This window comes from Hippoglossus hippoglossus, chromosome 7 (assembly GCF_009819705.1).
Source record: "Hippoglossus hippoglossus isolate fHipHip1 chromosome 7, fHipHip1.pri, whole genome shotgun sequence".
In the NCBI taxonomy this organism is placed as follows: domain Eukaryota; kingdom Metazoa; phylum Chordata; class Actinopteri; order Pleuronectiformes; family Pleuronectidae; genus Hippoglossus; species Hippoglossus hippoglossus.
In genome coordinates, this window is record NC_047157.1 from 2,912,346 (window position 1) to 2,930,008 (window position 17,663).

The following is a 17,663-nucleotide window of genomic DNA, read 5'->3' on the forward strand; positions in this document are numbered from 1 at the left end:
GCAGCTTAAATCCCAGGGCCTGTTCTCCCTCTCTGATGGCGGCATCAATAAACATCTGTCCAGAGAGGAGCTGGTTCTACATCAGTAATTTATGAAATTAATTAAGTTCCGTAATTGATTCACTTTATCTCTATTGTTTCAGGGGAGCTCATCTGGATTCAGTACCTGCTTCTACAGATTCAGGCTCTGCAGGACATGCACCCTGATTCTGAGGAGACAGCTCCACTAATTGAGTTTCACATAATACAGACATCTACAGTAGTATATAGTATATAGCTTGTGTTTGTCATGGTTACACACACACAATATTTCCTGTTTCATGTTATAGGTCACTTCCTGTTTTACTTTGACACTCACGCTTGTCGCTGTTCTTTTACGTAACTTCACATCTGCCCTTGTGTCTCACGGATAACCTTTGCCTAATATGTTACACCTGCGTCTAGTTAACCCTGCTTCAGTTAGTATATATGGTCTGCGTCTCCACCTCTCCAATGCCAGTTCGTCTCATCTTGTACCTAGAGTTCCAGCGTTATATTCACGTCTAGTCTTGTCTTGTGTTTTTGACCATGTTTTGTATTATTCAACCTAGCCTGGACCTAACGTTTTGGATACCTCTGCCTTGTCTCTTAGCCTCTGTGTACCGAACCTGAATTGGAATAAAACGACCACTGTTTTTGGAAATTGGACACTATGTTCAGAGTTGTGCTTTTGGGTTCCCAGTTCACGTATTCAGCCTTTACGGTACAAACTGGCCAGCATGGACCCAGCCGATTCAGCTCCATTGCGCAACACCATCAAAGCGCATGGAGAGAAGATTGTGAGGCAGGAGGATAAATTACGGAGCCTGAGAGAAGACCTCGCTTCTACCAGCAGTCAACACACCCATCTGCTGACATCATTTGTTGAATAACTTACCTTCCTCACTAATCATGTGCGCTTACTCCGTGAGACAAACGTTTCCTGTGAAGCAGCAAGCATTCAGGCGTCTTCCACACTGTAAACCCGAACAGTACTACGAACTCATAAGTATTATGGTTAGAGCACTCAAAAACAACTATCGAGTAAACCCAACAATAAACTTCTGAGTTCTGTTAACTATTGATGCTGTTTTAATTTCCAATGGATCAAAGTTTCTGAGTGAACATCCAGATATAAATTAAAATGTATGAGTAAACGGAGGAACGTAGCGTCTGATGTCATCGACGTAATGTCTGACGTCATGACGTAACGGCGTTCAGGCTCGGTTTTCAGAAAATACAAGATGGCTACCCTGATGCGAGAGAGAGGAGTAGAGTCGAACTGCTTAAAAGTTCGGGTAAGTACGCGAAATAAACTGGATTTCATTCGAGGGCCGTGATATAAATGTTTTAAAAAACATTTAGCTGTTATTTACCGTTTCTATTCACTTCAGTACGTTACTTGGAGGCAGTTGGGCGCATCGCTATTTCGGTAAGTAATTTAACATTTCTCCATTCATTGAAACCTTTTGAGTCGTCAATGGCAATAAGTGTGTTGCCGCTCTTTGTTATAATCTGTCTGGTCTGGTGAGTAAATTTTTTTTTTTTAATCAAATATCCATTGTCAGGCGCTGTAACAAAATGTGGGACTGATTCAAGGAAAAAAAGTGGGAAGAAAGCAATATACACAAAATGGATGGAGGAAGGAAGATATATTTTATGTGAGCCACATGTCCAATGAACCTTTTTTAAGTATCCATAAAATGTTAAACAGTCAAGTATGGGTCTCCTAAAATTGTACTATGAATTGAGTGCAATAATTGAGTAAATACTACACCCCTAATAAGCTAAATGAAAGCAGTATAAACTGTAAGTCCTCTGTCCAAAGTCCAATGTTTTAGTCCTCTGTTTTTATGATGAATATACAATGCATTTCTATGATCTTGAAGTCATATTTAATAATTTACAAATTGTTCCCATTTTATGTGAATAAATATTTTTACCTGACCATTAATTTGTATTATATGCCCATTAAAGGTTATAGAGACTGCTGGTGAAGGCATTTCATCAACCACTCCAGAATCACCAGAAAGCCAATATTTTGTCGGTGAGTTTAATTGTACAATTCTGTTTTTAAATCTGCATTTGATTATGATGTCCATGACTGGACTAAGGTGACTTATTTCATATTGTTTTTAAATGTGCTCCTGCAGGATCACATTGAGGGTGACACTGTTCTTTCTACCGCAATATAAGGTATGTTTTCTATTTGCATATCTTGCACGTTAAGGATCCTTACAAGCATCATAAGGTTTTCCTCAAAGTAAATGTCTCTTCCTCACTGATAACCAGGTTTCTAGTGATTCAATGGAATGGAAGTGCAAGTTGTGTTCTGTATCCCTAAACACTCTCGTACTTAGACACTATCGTTTGCAGCATAGCTAGTTTTCAAGAGTTAGCCCTTTGCCATGCCCCTACAGCAATTGCATTTGTACTTTTCAGTCATTTAATGCAATAAAAACTCATGTATCACGGTGTCATAAAGACCCAGAAGAAATAGTCACAGCTGAAGGAGCACATGCATTTTCTACTTGTCCCTTGTGTGGTTTTAAGCAGCCATTTTCTAAGGCAACACTATTTTGTCATTTGAGGGGTCATTTAAGAAGTCATGAGACGGTAGTATGCCCATTCAAGAACTGTACATACATCACAAATGTATATTCATCATTTAATGCACACCAAAGTAGAAAACATTATGGTAGCTCAGACTTTGATGATAATGTTTTTTCATCAGAAAATAACAATTCCCCAGACATGGCTACAGCTGAATGTGCAGGCGAGGGACCTAGTCAGTGTGAGAGCACAGATGCATTAGATCTTTCTGAGGTTGAGAGTCAATGTGACAGTGACAGTTTAGGAGCCCAGTTGCACCATAACTTGGCATCATTGTTCCTAAAAATGCAAACAATTCTTAATGTATCTGACATGGCATCTCAGGAAATAGTGGAGCATTTGACTCAGATATTTTCCTTGTCCCAACCTCTTCTCAAGAAGACCATTAGAGAGGTCTTACAAAGTCATGACATATCTGCTAGTGAAAACACTCTGGATGCAGTAGCCAGTGTTGTTATGGACAGTAACATTTTCATCAGTGCCACAGCTAAAGGGGGGCAATTATCTTCATGCAAGAGAAGGAGAACCTTTGTTGAGAAAACCTTCCCTGTGGTAATTCCTACAGTATGTGCTAGAGCCAGGACATACAGCAGTGCACATTCCCATTCTTGAGATGATCCAGAGACTGTTCACACATACTGACATTCTGGACAAAATTCTAGAAACAAAGATGGCAGTAAAAGGTCATTATGAGAGCCATCAAAGTTGTAAAGTGTCTGACGTACAGCAGTTTGGCTATGAAAAAGCACTTGGTCCTCTGTTACGAGACCCGAGTACTCTTGAACGAGATGGTGTATTCATCGAGTCCATTGGTAAGGCAGTTCGGGGCACAGTCATGTGTGTGGTGTCTGATAATCTTGCAGCCCATTCCTTAGCAGGGTTCACTAAGTGTTTCAGAACGGAATACATGTGCCGATTCTGCACAACTACTCGAGACAAAATTCAGTCTCATGAAGTTGGTGATGGATGCTTTATTTTGAGGACAAAAGCCAGCCATGACATCGATGTGCGTGCTGTAATGCACGGGATATTCAGGGTCAATGTGGTGTTCAGGGAGACTGTGTCAATCAATCAATCAATCAAATTTTATTTGTATAGCCCATATTCACAAATCACAATTTGTCTCATAGGGCTTTGACATGGTGTGACATCCTCTGCCCTTAACCCTCAACAAGAGTAAGGAAAAACTACTTAAAAACCCTTTTAACAGGGAAAAAAGAACGTAGAAACCTCAGAGAGAGCCACATGTGAGGGATCCCTCTCCCAGGACGGACAGAAGTGCAATGGATGTCAAGTGTAAAGGAGAACATCAAGATAAAGGTTTTAGCAGCATTGATAAGGGTAAACATTTTGAAGTATAACTGAAGGTCAGTGAATTGGTGGATTAATGTCAGTAATGGTCAAGTGTCTGAGGAGAAATACTATGTATCGAGCAGTCCTGCTGCAATCATAGTCTATGGTCAGCAGCCAGCAAGATCATGATCCACCATCAAGATCGGTTGCCACTATAGTCCACAGTCATTGTCCACTGCCACCATTAGGATCCATCATCAGCTGCCACCTCGGTCGTGGTCCACCACCATTATCTGATGCCAACACGATAAAGGATCTGCCTTTATTATCACGATCAGCCAGCACGATGCAGAATCCGCCATACTGGATCCACCATTACGACCTCTGATACGTGATCCACAGATCCTAATCCATGATGTGGCCACAGCCGCGGCCCTGGATCTGCGGACGATAAGGCAAAGGGACTCCGGGGAAGAAGTCAAGTCAGTAACATGTATTGATGGGATATGAATTACTTTGATGTGATAACGATTGAGAAGAGGAAGGAGAAGCTGGAAAGAGAAGCTCCGTGTGTCATGTGTCCCCCGACCTTCTAGACCTATAGCAGCCTAACTAAGAGCAGGTCTAGGACAAGCCTGGACCAGCTCTAACTATAAGCTTTATCAAAAAGGAAGGTTTTAAGCTACTCTTAAACGTACAGATGGTGTCTGCCTCCCGAACTGAAAGTGGGAGATGATTCCACAGGAGAGGAGCTTGATAGCTGAAAGCTCTGGCTCCTACTCTACTTTTAGAGACTTTAGGGACGACAAGTAAGCCTGAATTCTGGGAGCGCAGTGCTCTAGTGGGTTGATAAGGTACTAACAGCTCTTTAAGATATAATGGTGCCATATTGTTAAGGGCCTTGAAGGTGAGGAGGAGAATTTTAAATTCTATTCTAGATTTAACCGGAAGCCAGTGTAGCGAAGCTAATACTGGAGAAATGTGCTCTCTTTTCTTGGTTCTTGTCAGGACACGTGCTGCGGCATTTTGGACAAGCTGCAGAGTCTTTAACGACTTACTGCTGGAGCCTGATAATAAGGAATTACAATAATCCAGTCTGGATGTAACAAAGGCGTGGATTAGTTTTTCTGCATCCTTTTGAGAAAGGACATGTCTGATTTTGGAGATATTACGCAAGTGAAAAAAGGCGGTCCTAGAAATTTGTTTTAAGTGAGAATTAAAGGATAAATCAGGATCGAAGCTCACTCCCAAGTTCCTGACTGTTTTATTGGAAGCAAGGGCAATTTCGTCCAGCGCAGCTATATCGTTAGATAATGTATCTCTAAGGTGTTTAGGGCCAAGTATTAGAACGTCTGTCTTATCTGAGTTTAATAAGAGAAAATTGCGGGTCATCCAGGTTTTTATGTCCTTAAGACATGCTTGGAGTTTAGTTATTTGATTACTTTGTTCAGGTTTTATTGACAAGTATAACTGGGTGTCATCCGCATAGCAGTGGAAATTTACCGAGTGTGTCCTGATAATGTTTCCAAGTGGAAGCATATATAATGAGAATAAAATTGGGCCGAGCACAGAGCCTTGTGGAACACCATGGTTAACTTTGGTGCGCACAGATGACTCATCATTAATTTGCACGAATTGGGAGCGGTCTGAAAAATAGGATTTAAACCATTTTAGGGCGGTTCCTTTAATGCTAATTAACTGTTCTAGTCTCTATAATAAAATATTATGGTCAATTGTGTCAAATGCTGCACTAAGATCTAACAGAACGAGGACAGACACAAACACCTGATCTGAAGCTATTAGAAGATCATTAGTGACTTTTGCCAAGGCTGTCTCTGCTGTGATTGGCTCTAAACCCTGACTGAAAGTCTTCATATACAGTCCCTGACAAAAGTCTTGTCACTTATCCATTTTGTAGAAACAACAGCTTATAACCTGACTTTTAATTAATCCATTGGTTTTAGAAATGGCTCATATGAAAGCTAAAACCCTCCCAAATTATGTTTAATATACTAAAATAAATTTGCTTCACTGAAGAAAGATTGATCATTTAATGAACACAGAAAGGTCAGATTTTGGCAAGACAAAAGTTTTGTCGCCTACAGAGAGTAATGTGAAAATTGAACAAATAATTTACTTCAAATACAAAAATATGTTGCATAACATCAGTGAATTAAGTAGTGGTGCTGTGAGATCCATATTTAATATCTTGTATGACTTCCATGAGCTTGAAGGACTGCATCCATGCGGTTCGACAATGATTCATACAATTTATTGATCAGGAATAGCAGTCATCAGGAATAGCAAAGAAAGCAGTCTTACATGCCTCCCAGAGTTCATCAAGATTCTTTGGTTTCGTCTTCCATGCTTCCTCTTTCATTCTACCCCAGACATGCTCAATGATGTTCATGTCTGGTGACTGGGCTGGCCAGTCCTGGAGCACCTTGATCTTCTTCGCCTTGAGGAACTTTGATGTAGAGATGGAAGTATGCGATGGAGCACCATCCTGCTGCAAAATTTGACCCCTTGTATGGTTGGGAATGTAAGAGGTAGCTAATACTTCTTGATATTTTAGGCTATTGATATTGCCTTCCACCCTGCAAATCTCTCGCACACCCCCATACTGGATGTAACCCCAGACCATGATTTTTCCGCCACCAAACTTAACTGTTTTCTGGCTGAATCTCGGATCCATGCGGGCTCCAGTAGGTCTCCTGCAATATTTGCGGCGGCTGTGATGTAATTCAACCGAAGATTCATCTGAGAAATCCACCTTCTGCCACTTTTCCAGCGTCCATCCTTTTAGCAGGCTATGGGCCTTGGCAAATGCCACACGTTTTTTTAAATTGCCTTTTGTTTAGTGCTGGTTTCTGGGCACTGATTCGACCATAGAGGCCATTTCGAGACAGAATTCTACAAACTGTCCTGGTTGACACGGGGCCTTGAGGTGACCAGGCCTGGTGGAGCTCTGCTGCAGTGGAAAAGGGGCTGGCCTTGGATTTTCGAGCCAACAAACGGTCCTCCCGAGCAGTTGTCTTGCGGGGTCTGCCGGACCTGGGCTTGTCAAAAACATCTCCAGTCTCTTCAAATCTTTTTCTTATTCTTTGTACTTGACGCTGAGACACATTGAAGGTGTCAGCCACCTCAGCAGTGGATCTGGTCTTCAGCCTCTTGATAATCAACGCTTTGGTCTCAGGGTGAATCTTAGGCATGTTGTCAGAGGTCAAGTTGCAGTTGATGTGAAGGTCTGGTGTGCTGGGGTTCTTTTTATACACACCCACTAATTGATTGATCAATTATTGATCACAGGTGAGGCTGTAATCTAGGATTGGGTGCATCATATGACAAGGCGACAAGACTTTTATCTTTGCAAAAACTGACTCAGTGGACTTTACCAAGCTGTGAACGTTAGAATGCTTTTCAGCAGTTTCGTTTGGCACCAAAACATTATTTCAAAAGCTGTTAGGATTGAAATTAGCCATTTCTTGTAAAAAAAAATTGATTACAAATATATTTGAGGGGCACTTAAGGTCAACTTGTACCCAAGCGACAAGACTTTTGTCAGGGACTGTATATTATTTTCCTGGAGAAACTCACACAGCTGATTGGCTACAACTTTTTCTAGGATTTTAGACAGGAAGGGGAGATTAGATATCGGACGATAATTGGCTAAAACCTCTGGGTCTAAGGTGGGTTTTTTGAGGAGGGGTTTGATTACAGCTATTTTAAAAGACTGTGGTACATATCCTGATGATAATGACAGATGTATTGTGTTCAGTAATGAACTGTCAATTAGGGGCAGAATTTCTTTAAGTATCCTGAGCCAGAGTCTGGAGCATTTTCATACAGTCACTGGTTTCCCACCCAATGTCCTTCATGATCTTTTTGAGGGTATTGTGCCTGTAGAGCTCGCCCTGCGTATTGGGGAGATGATCCGATGCAAATACTTTACCCTTGACTCTTTAAACAGGAAAATTGTCACATTTCCATACCTGCACACCGACAAGGTTGACAGACCCCAGTCTATTTCCAAAGGTTTCACTGTAAAGAAGACTATTGGTGGCAATGGCCATGAAAATGCAGCATTACTTAGACTGATGCCATTGATTATTGGTGATTTAGTTCCTGAGGAAGATGAAGCATGGGCTGTACTGATGGACTTGAAAGAGGTGGTTGAGTTGGTGCTTAGCTCAGCATTTACAGATGAATCCATCCAGTATTTGCAGACAAAGATACAGGACCATAGACGCATGCTGCAGGAGGTTTTTCCTGATTTCAGACTTAGACCTAAACATCACTACATTGAACATTACCCTGACCTCATGCGCCGTTTTGGGCCTCTTATCCACCTGTGGACAATGAGATTTGAGGGTAAACACCGCTTTTTCAAGCGTGTTGTGCATGACACACAAAACTTTAAGAATGTGTTGAAAACTCTTGCAACCAGACATCAACACATGGTCGCATACTATCTCAGTGCCCCATCATTTTTCAAACCTCATCAGCAGACATCAAGTGTCTCTTCTGTGATGGTGTCAGAGCTTCCTGATGTTGCCAAGGCATACATTAATCAAATAACAGACAGCAGCATGATTTACAGCACATCGCAGGTCAGCATAGATGGAATGGGTTATGGTGTAAGCATGTTTGTGTCTGTCGGACAGGAGGGAGGCCTGCCTCAGTTCTGCAGAATCTAACAAATCCTACTTGTCAACAACCAGGTTGCTTTTCTTTGCAGAGAACACAAGTCACACTACATTGAACACCTGCGATCCTATGAACTTACACCAGGGATTTTGTCTGTTCACACTGTACCAGAGCTCAATGACATGGCACCTCTCTGCATACAACACAAATGGAACATTGCTCTTAACACCCAAACGATTTACTTTACTGCACTGAAAAGTAAATTGGTCTTTGTACCCAATAATGATGTCCACTTTAATTGAGACCCACATTTAAGCATGAGTTTTAAAGGTCAATGCCAATTCACTTTCATATTTTAGGTATATTGACTTTAAATAGAGCATACAGTCTCAGTGGCTGACAGGGTTGCTTCAGGATTCTGACTCTTTGAAAAGGATACAACCATCAACTTCTCTTCTATGAAAATCCATGCACACAATGAAAACTTTCTTTTTTTGTGTGTGAAACAGAACAGTGAAACGCCAACACATCCCAATATGGCTGTTCCCCAGAAATTTCTGCTCCGTGTTTATGTTGCCACTGATGTGGCCATGAAGCTGATGCTTACTGAGCGACCACACTCAGTAGAAGATCTGAAGAGCCTAATGCAGGAGAAGTTCAAGCCAAGGCTGGACTTTGACTTTACCCTGGCTTATGAAGATCCAGACTTTGGTGGACAACTTACCGTTCTTTCGGACATTCAGGAGTTGCCTGAGAAGGGCACATTGAAAGTCGTGAACTCTGAAAGTGATGATGGCTCAACTGCAAGTTCTGATACAGACATACTCCCACATGTGCCTTTAACACAGCGTCAGAAGTCTTGGCCTGATTATTTCCCCATGCCTACTTTTTCTTATGAAGTGGAGCACATACTCGAAGAAGGAAATGCTGCCTTTGATAGATCTGGGAAAACACTGAAGCTGTCGAGGTCCCAAAAGCACAACATCCTTGAAAACATGGCTGAACAGATGCATAGCTTCAAACCATACCCACATGACAAGGAAGTGGGTAAGGCAGCTGAAGCTCTGATTACAGCACATCCATGTCTCAGAGAACTCGCAAGTCAGACTGGATGGTATGGATGGAAGATCTCCTTGAAATTCAAGATGGGGAATTATCGTACCAAGCTTGCCAGATCTGGGTGTGCAGAGGTGCTGGTCAATACAGGCAGGAAGAGCCAAACCAACCCTTTAAGCCAACCACCCCATTGCAACATCAAACGAGCCAAACGAGCTGAAGTGAACTTCCTACCCAACTTTCCCCACGGAGAGAACCAGGCCAGTTTGGAGCAAATGCGACTTCAAATCCTGCAAGAAGTTGTTCTGATTCAGAAGCTAATGCAGTCGACCTTTTCCCTTCATCACAAAGACATTGTCGAGGGAAATCCTCAGGTGGGGGACTTTTTGGAGAGATGGCCAGCCCTGCGTGTTCAGACGCAGGTAAAAACTGTTCCTCTTATGTTTGCCATATAGTAACATGAACATAAATGCTTCCCTGTGAAAATCCAAGTAGAAAACTCTCAATTAATCTATATACATGAATGTGTTTTTATGTCTGCAGGTTTTTGCGGAGTTCCATAGAATCACAAATGTGAACTTGCGCAGCCAATTCTACTGCGAGCTTGATCGACACACACCAAAACTAGTTGCCCTGTACAGGGAGAAGGCAACCAAGACAGGCAAGACGGCAGAAGCACTGCGGGATATCCTCAGGGTTTATGACTGCCAGGTAAGTTTAAGATGAATTTCGCCATTGGCACAATGTTGCTCATATATATTGTGCAGACATTACAGATTGGGCCATCTCTACTATGTGAGCGTGAGACGAGCTGAATTAAGCTGAACAGTACTAACGTGTACTTTGTGTTTGATTCGTTTTGATTTTATGAGGCAGGTATTTAAAAATGTGCGCACCGTGTCCACATAGTTCATCTGCTAAACACAACACAACACAACAAGTGCACAGTAAGGACATCAGGGTTAAAGTGACCAGAACGATCATGATCTGACTGACACTATAGATTAATAACTAAATACATGTGGTTATCAGTTTTTGTGAGCGACACAGACGGGCAGACACACACACACTGCAGACAGAAGTGTTAGAAGTACTTTCCCTCGATTATCACACAGAGATTTTTTAAACTTCATTGTTGCAGAATAAGCTATGCCCTGTTTATCTAGGAAGATAAATATCATTTCTGCAGGTTTTTATAAAAATCTAAAGTTTGAATCATGGGGGGGGGGGGCACCCTGATACAGTAGATTCTGCACACAGGTCTAAACTGAATTAATGTCGAATTCAAGGTGATCACTGACCACCGTTGTATACAGATTTTTTGCTAAAATTAAATATTTGTATAATTACTTTTCCTTTTATTCAAGGAACAAGTGGATGTTGACATGAAGCGCATTCTGACCCTTCGTGCACTCCCTGTGTACCTACGGGAGGATGGCTCACAATTCTTCAAGACCTTCTGTGTAAGTACTCAATTCACGCACTGAAATGTCAATATCAGTTACTACTGTAAGTATGACAAATTGTATAGGAAACCAACTTGAATACCTCTTGCAGCATTTTAGCAATTCAAATACACTAGATTTGTATTTTTTTTGTTCATCTCAATTCAATGTGAAAATGTGATTTGTCAAAGACTTATTGGTGACTGTTATCATGCCTCCTATACATGAAGTAATATCTTTCTAGAAATTACCCAAGTGTAAGAAATTAGGATGAAATCCACACTCCTTGTTTCATCCAAAAATGTATCCCTCAGTTTAGTTGAAGCTAATATATGCATTTAAAGTTTAAAAAAAAGCAATAAACATATACAACTCCCAGGAATTGACCCTTTACTGCAGCTCAGCAAGAAAAATGTACAGAAGGAAAAAAGACTTGATACAGATGATATGACCAGGTTCTCTAAACATGCATTTTGACCTGTGAGTGTTACATCAAGACACACTAGGGGTAATATCAACTTGTTCTTTTTTGGGAGATCACAGATGAGCATACAGTGCATGATTTGCAAACTTGCTTCTGAAATTATCCCTTTAACTGGATTGCTTGTATTTTGCAGCGGGAAGATGAGCCAGACATTTCAGACACTCCTGTGGCTCTACTTACTCTCGTCACTGAAGACGCCAGTGCTGCAGTCCACTTTAATGCAGTGAACACTTCTGTTGTGGTGGAGGACGAAATTGTTGTCGGTGATCTCCCCAGGTTGACAGATGCGCTCGTTCTTTGTTTTGGCTTGTTCTATGCACTGCATTTAAATTATCCACAACAACTAATCAACACATTCACCTTCATACAGAAGATGGTGATGTGTCTTGATGATGCAACATTTCCAATTGGGGAACTTAAGTTGAAGTTAACGTTTTGGCTTACCTTTTTATTTATTGGTTAACAATGTATTTTATTTGCACTTTTAAATAAACCTTTATTGGTTATTTTCTTTATTTGCACTTTTAAATAACCCTTGTTTATTGTTTAAGTAAATTTGCTGCAATGGACATTTATGGTTACTTGTTTAATAGAAATGCCAATATTTCAACGAAATAGTGAAGTTGCTGGAAATGTTTCAAGTTAATTGTTTTATTTTAAATAAAAAACTTGAATTGTAATAATGGAGTTGTATTCATATTTTTGAGCATTGCTAACTAAGAATGGCGAATTTTTTTTTTTTTTTTAATTTTAAGTTGACTAGTAGTAATTTTGTTGAGTGACTTTCCGTCAGTGTTGGAGTGTAGCACAGTCACAATTTTTAAGTTAATTTCCCCTAGCCTTTAAGTTGTGCAAAATCAAATTTTTTAGTAAATGAATAGTCAGTGCAATGTAAATCTAAGAAGCATTGTTAACTTAATTTGATTGAGCATGCTGAAATGAAAAATTTTAGGAAATGTACCAAATAGATTTAAGTTCAGATAAACTAAAAAAAAAATTAATTTTCAAGTTGACAAATGTAAATCTTTTAAGTACTACTTTACTTAAAAGTTATGGTTCTGTTACTTAATTTTTTTTAGGTAATCAGTTACCTCAAACATTTTGAGTACTGTGACTACTCACATGTAAGTGGGTGAAGGCCCCACTTACATGTGGGGTACCTTAAGGATCCGTTCTAGGCCCTGTCCTATTCTCCCTATATATGCGGCCCCTAGAATCAACTTTTGAAAAATATAATGTCTCTTTTCACTGCTTTGCAGATGACATTCAGTTATACTTGCCCCTGAACGTTAAAACTAAGACTTCACTGCAGCCCCTGCTTGACTGCCTAAATGACATAAAATCCTGGATGAATTCAAACTTCCTCAAATTAAATAACAATAAGACTGAGGTTATTGTATTTGGACACTCTGAACTGCAAGATGTGTTCACCCTTGGCCGTCTGGCTCCTAATATTCACTCCACTGTAAAGAGTCTTGGTGTTCATTTTGACAGGGTTTTGGAATTCGAAAAGCAAATTCCCTCAGTTGTCAGGTTTAGCTTTTTTCAACAAAGACATGAACCCAGAAGCACGACACTTGAGCAGTTTTGGGAGTAGCAAGAGTTCTGTTTTAATGGACGATAGCAAACAAATCGGATAGGGAGCAGGCAAAAAGGGAATCCAGGGTCCAGAAGGCAGGTCAGAGCAGAGATCAGGCAGAGCAGTGAAACAAGGGATAACGCTGGAAAGCTAGGAAAAACACACAAGACGATCTGGCAAAGAACAGAGGAAATGGGCAGGTATATATACTGGGTGACTGATGACTGATTGAAAGCAGGTGAGTCTGGGGGTGGGGCAGGTAATGGGATCCGTGGGAAGAGAAGTTTCCCTAAGCCTAAAGTTGTGACACTCCAAGCCAAAGTAAAGGCCTATCTCCCACAAAAAGACATAGAGAGGGTGATCCATGCCTTTTTAACCTCCCGTCTTGATTATTTAAATTCCCTGTATGTGGGCTGAGACCAATTCTCTATTAAACGCCTGTAGCTCATCCAAAATGCTGCTGCTCGCCTCCTGACTAGGAAGAAAAAGAGAGACCATACATCCCTAAACTGGCTTCCTGTTTGTCAGAGCATCGATTTTAATACCTACTGTTAACTTTTAAATCTCTAAACAGACTGGCACTGCCTTACATTACCGACATACCTTAGACAAGGCTCATAACCAAAGGTGATCGCTCCTTCGCAGTAGCCGCCCCCAAATTTGCGGAACAACCTACCACTTCACATTAGATCTGCCCCCTCTCTAACACACTTTAAATCAATACTTAAAACACATCTGTTCTGCTTGGCTTTCTCCTCGAGTTGAGTACGTTTTTATCTCAGCTGATTTTATTTATTTTATATTTAATTTTCTCTTATTTTAATTATTTTATTTCTATTTTATTTTTACTACTTGCACTATGATGTATTACATGTTACTGTCCTCTTGTTGTACCATTACACTTGTGAAGCAGTTTGGTCAACCAAGTTGTTTTATATGTTCTATATAAATAAAGATTGACATTGACATTGACACAGTTACCGACACTCCGGCACCAGACTCCTCTCCCAAGGCTCCCGTTCCGGTCCTGCCAGCCAGCTGCGTGGTGGAGGCGGTTTCCTGGGGGGTGGAGGAAAAGGTGCTCCATGCCCAAGAGGATCTGCAGGTTCCTGATGGCTGTCCTGCCAGTCATCTGTTTGTGCCACGTACCCAGCCTTTACAGTCTACCTTGGATGGTTACGATATAATGGCTAATTATCAAAATCTCTATTCAGGAAATGAATAAGATGTTCTAACTTTCAGCTTCTTTCATTGATCAGCTGGTAAAGCACTTGCTGTATTGAAGTTAATTTGTAGTATGCTAAAATATTTCTATCATTTAAATTCTGTAGAAGCCCAACTTATGAAAACTGTTTGCACAAAGGTTTTTGTTGTTTGTTGCCTCCACAGATATCCATGGTCTGGCCAGTTCAATCATAGCACAACACACATCATTAAACTCAATCAAATTTCATCTATTAATGTGTAATAAGTTTTGTCCTTCCTGAACAGTGACTTCAATCAGCTGTAAACACAATCAGTACAATTAGCACAGTTCAATGACAATATACACCTACATACATCTAACTGAAAAATGATCTAATGAATCTAATCTTACCCTCTTTCTTCTCTGTCGATTCCTGAACTTTTCAATGCTACTGCAAGAGCTGCAAGGTCCAGTTGGATGTACCGGAAGTTCCTTCATACTGGCTCATAGTACGTCTTAGTACGTCATAGTACAGGCAGCTGGAAAACAACATGAGTATATTATTAACAAATGGAAATAGCCTCGCTACATCACCGTTGGAAGATCCACAGCAAACAAACACAGTTACTAAACAGTTACTTACATACAATGGCGTCATTTTCCACACGGCAAATCCGAACTTGCAGCGAGAGCTTCGGCCAAATGTGCAGTGACTGCCTCGTTGTGGGTGGGGCTCAGGCTGTGAAAACACAATGATGAAATAGATCAGATAAAGTAAACGTATACAATGTATTTTATACAGCACAGCGCGTCTCTTCTTTAATCTTACCCTTGCTCCGGTCCGTGGCGCCGGCCATTTGCCTCAGAGGCGTGAAGAGACGGACTGTTTCCTATAAAATACAACCGGACAAAAAGTTATGTTTATGAAAAAACTTAACGAGAACAAACTCGAGTTTAAGCAGTTCGTACATATTTAAACATACACTACTTCTGCTCAAGCACTCGATGCTCTCTTCTTCTTTTAGCAACTTTCTCGCGAATCCCACAGTTGTTAACACGCTATTCAGATCTGCGAGGTACTTAGTTTAGCAGTTAGCAATGGCTTCTCTCTGTAGCTTAGCTCTTACAGTAATTTGGGGATTGTGTGCCCGTTATATGTCAAGCACAGTGTTTTGGTGTCAGCAAAAAGACATCTCTTCGATGTATCATCAGATGTACCCTGAAAATTGTATCACTGATTACACTCATTATAGCATACTTACTTATATAAGGCAAATCTATTCAAGCTACAATTTATGATTCTATAATTACACTAAGCCTGATGTATTTATAAGAGAGGTTTTCTTAAAAGGGAGTTAGTACCTTTTAGAAAAAGGTGTAACCTCTGCACCACTGAGTGAAACTATCCTGATTTGCATTTGTTAAGATCAAAGTTTTGTCAGTTACATGTGAAGGCCTCCCCTAGACCTAGATTTTTTTGTCCAAATTCAGTGTAGTTAATAATTGTATATTCAAATGTAATTAGAAATGGGTTTCGGGGAAATATTATTAAATATAACATTTCTAGGTCATATGTCAGAACAAGATCTAGTGTGCGATTAAAACAGTGAGTGAGTGGGGTTATTTACATTGAGTGTATCAGTGAGCATTACCTTAAGACATAAGTTGCTTATCCCATCCTTTTTCAGTGTTTCCTTCTCCCAAATCTTAAAAATTGCTTCTTAAGTACCAAGTTGCTGATTGGGAGTCGGTGAACGGTGGATTAGGTATTGGTAGATAGGTACTTTAACATCCCGGTAACCAATTTAAATTTATTGAGTAGTTGTTGAAAAGTAGTGTAAAATTGTGAAGACTCCAAGAACATGCTGCCTTTTATTTAAACATACTTTAAGTAGATACTTCACCAGGTCCTTTGCACTCCACCTATAGGACCCTGTTCTTATGGGGGGGGGGGGTGGATGTGACAAAGCTGGAGTTGTCCTGCTGTGTTGTTGTGCTTGTGTATGTGTTTCAGGTTCCTGTAGGCAGAGACAGACCATAGTAATCAGCAGGGATGTGGAACACCTGTGCTGACAAGTATTTAAGAGCGCTGAAGACTGGGCTCGCCCTTCGCTCCACTCTCTCCTTCACCAGGTCCACCACCACATGGACATGGCAGTGGCACCATCTTGATAATTGTTTGATTCTTATTTTTATACACACAGACACATTACAGACACCACTGACATAACTGATTACCGTGTTTACTTTATGTTAGTATTTCTTTGTTTATAAATACTTCAACTGCTACACTTTTTGAACTTCCTCCTTACTTGTTACACAACAGAGCCAAGCTCAGTAGAGCTTTTGATCTGAGTGACCTCATATTATATAGACTACATTTTATCATTATATTTTTGGTTCTAATGTAGTGCTTGTATTCATTTCCATTAGGTCTGTACACTTGTCTCCTGCTTACTTTTGATTTAACTCATGTAGGTGGTCAGGGGCAGACAGTTTCTGTTGAGTCTTTCTTTAGTTTCTGCAGACACAGTAAATGCTTACTCCAGTGAGGAGATGGCTTTGACATGTGAGCTACACAAGACACAGCAATGGCTGCTAATTACTTCTGATTAGTGTCTATTGTTAATGTGTAAAGTGAGCGCAGGTCAGCGGGTGAGTGAGGAGGGAGGACATGCAGCAGCACGGTAAAAGGATACCTGGCCTATAATGTGTATCTGCAGCAATCCTGAAGGACTGGCAGTGATGATTTGGTTGATCTATGTCGTGGTTCCATAGTGTAATGGTCAGCACTCTGGACTTTGAATCCAGTGATCCGAGTTCAACTCTTGGTTGAACCTCAGATTAGTTTATATTTTTCAGGAAATATGGAGGATGAACAATGTGGCAGAAGGTCTCTGTCCTGTACTATGAAGCAGGATTTTAACTCACTTTGTAGTATAGGCCCCAGGTGGTCAGTTGTGTTCACAACACAGAAATCTCTGTAGCATTAAGGTGAGGGATAATGTAACATATAAAGTTCGCTGTGGCTATCACATGTCTATGCTTACAGCACATCAACACCAGCGTCACCAAAAGCTCTCGATTCTTGTTGACATCTTCACCTGTGTCATCTACACGAATGGCTCCTATTTTTCATCCTGAGATATTTGTATTCTTTTAGTTTTTTTAAGTTTTGCGTCTGTCATGTGTTAGAAACATTATAAACACAACAACTCACTTGCGGTTTATCTTCCAGTTAATCCCCTACTGTTTTCTCACATGGGCTCATTCGAACATATTCTGGAGTTTTTACTCGGGGGGCTGGCAGTTGAAACTCAGGAGAAAGTCCAAAGCCTCTGAG

The 17,663-nt window shown here is 40.6% G+C and overlaps 1 protein-coding gene, 1 long non-coding RNA gene and 1 other non-coding gene across 3 annotated transcripts; all 3 read left to right on the forward strand.

Moving 5' to 3' along the window:
• Positions 1 to 1,258: 1,258 nt before the first annotated feature.
• LOC117765188 lies at positions 1,259 to 9,899 on the forward strand. The gene is made up of 4 exons (XR_004614515.1): positions 1,259 to 1,315; positions 1,995 to 2,064; positions 2,171 to 2,213; positions 9,737 to 9,899. It is a non-coding gene; the product is annotated as an uncharacterized LOC117765188 (long non-coding RNA).
• Positions 9,900 to 9,901: 2 nt separating this feature from the next.
• Positions 9,902 to 16,344, forward strand: LOC117764862. The gene is made up of 5 exons (XM_034590951.1): positions 9,902 to 10,048; positions 10,170 to 10,337; positions 10,994 to 11,089; positions 11,689 to 11,981; positions 16,335 to 16,344. The coding sequence occupies exons 1-5, from the start codon at positions 9,902 to 9,904 to the stop codon at positions 16,342 to 16,344; spliced, it is 714 nt and encodes a 237-aa protein (XP_034446842.1).
• Positions 16,345 to 17,088: 744 nt separating this feature from the next.
• trnaq-uug lies at positions 17,089 to 17,160 on the forward strand. Its single transcript has one exon. It is a non-coding gene; the product is annotated as a tRNA-Gln (tRNA).
• The last annotated feature ends 503 nt before the right edge of the window (positions 17,161 to 17,663 follow it).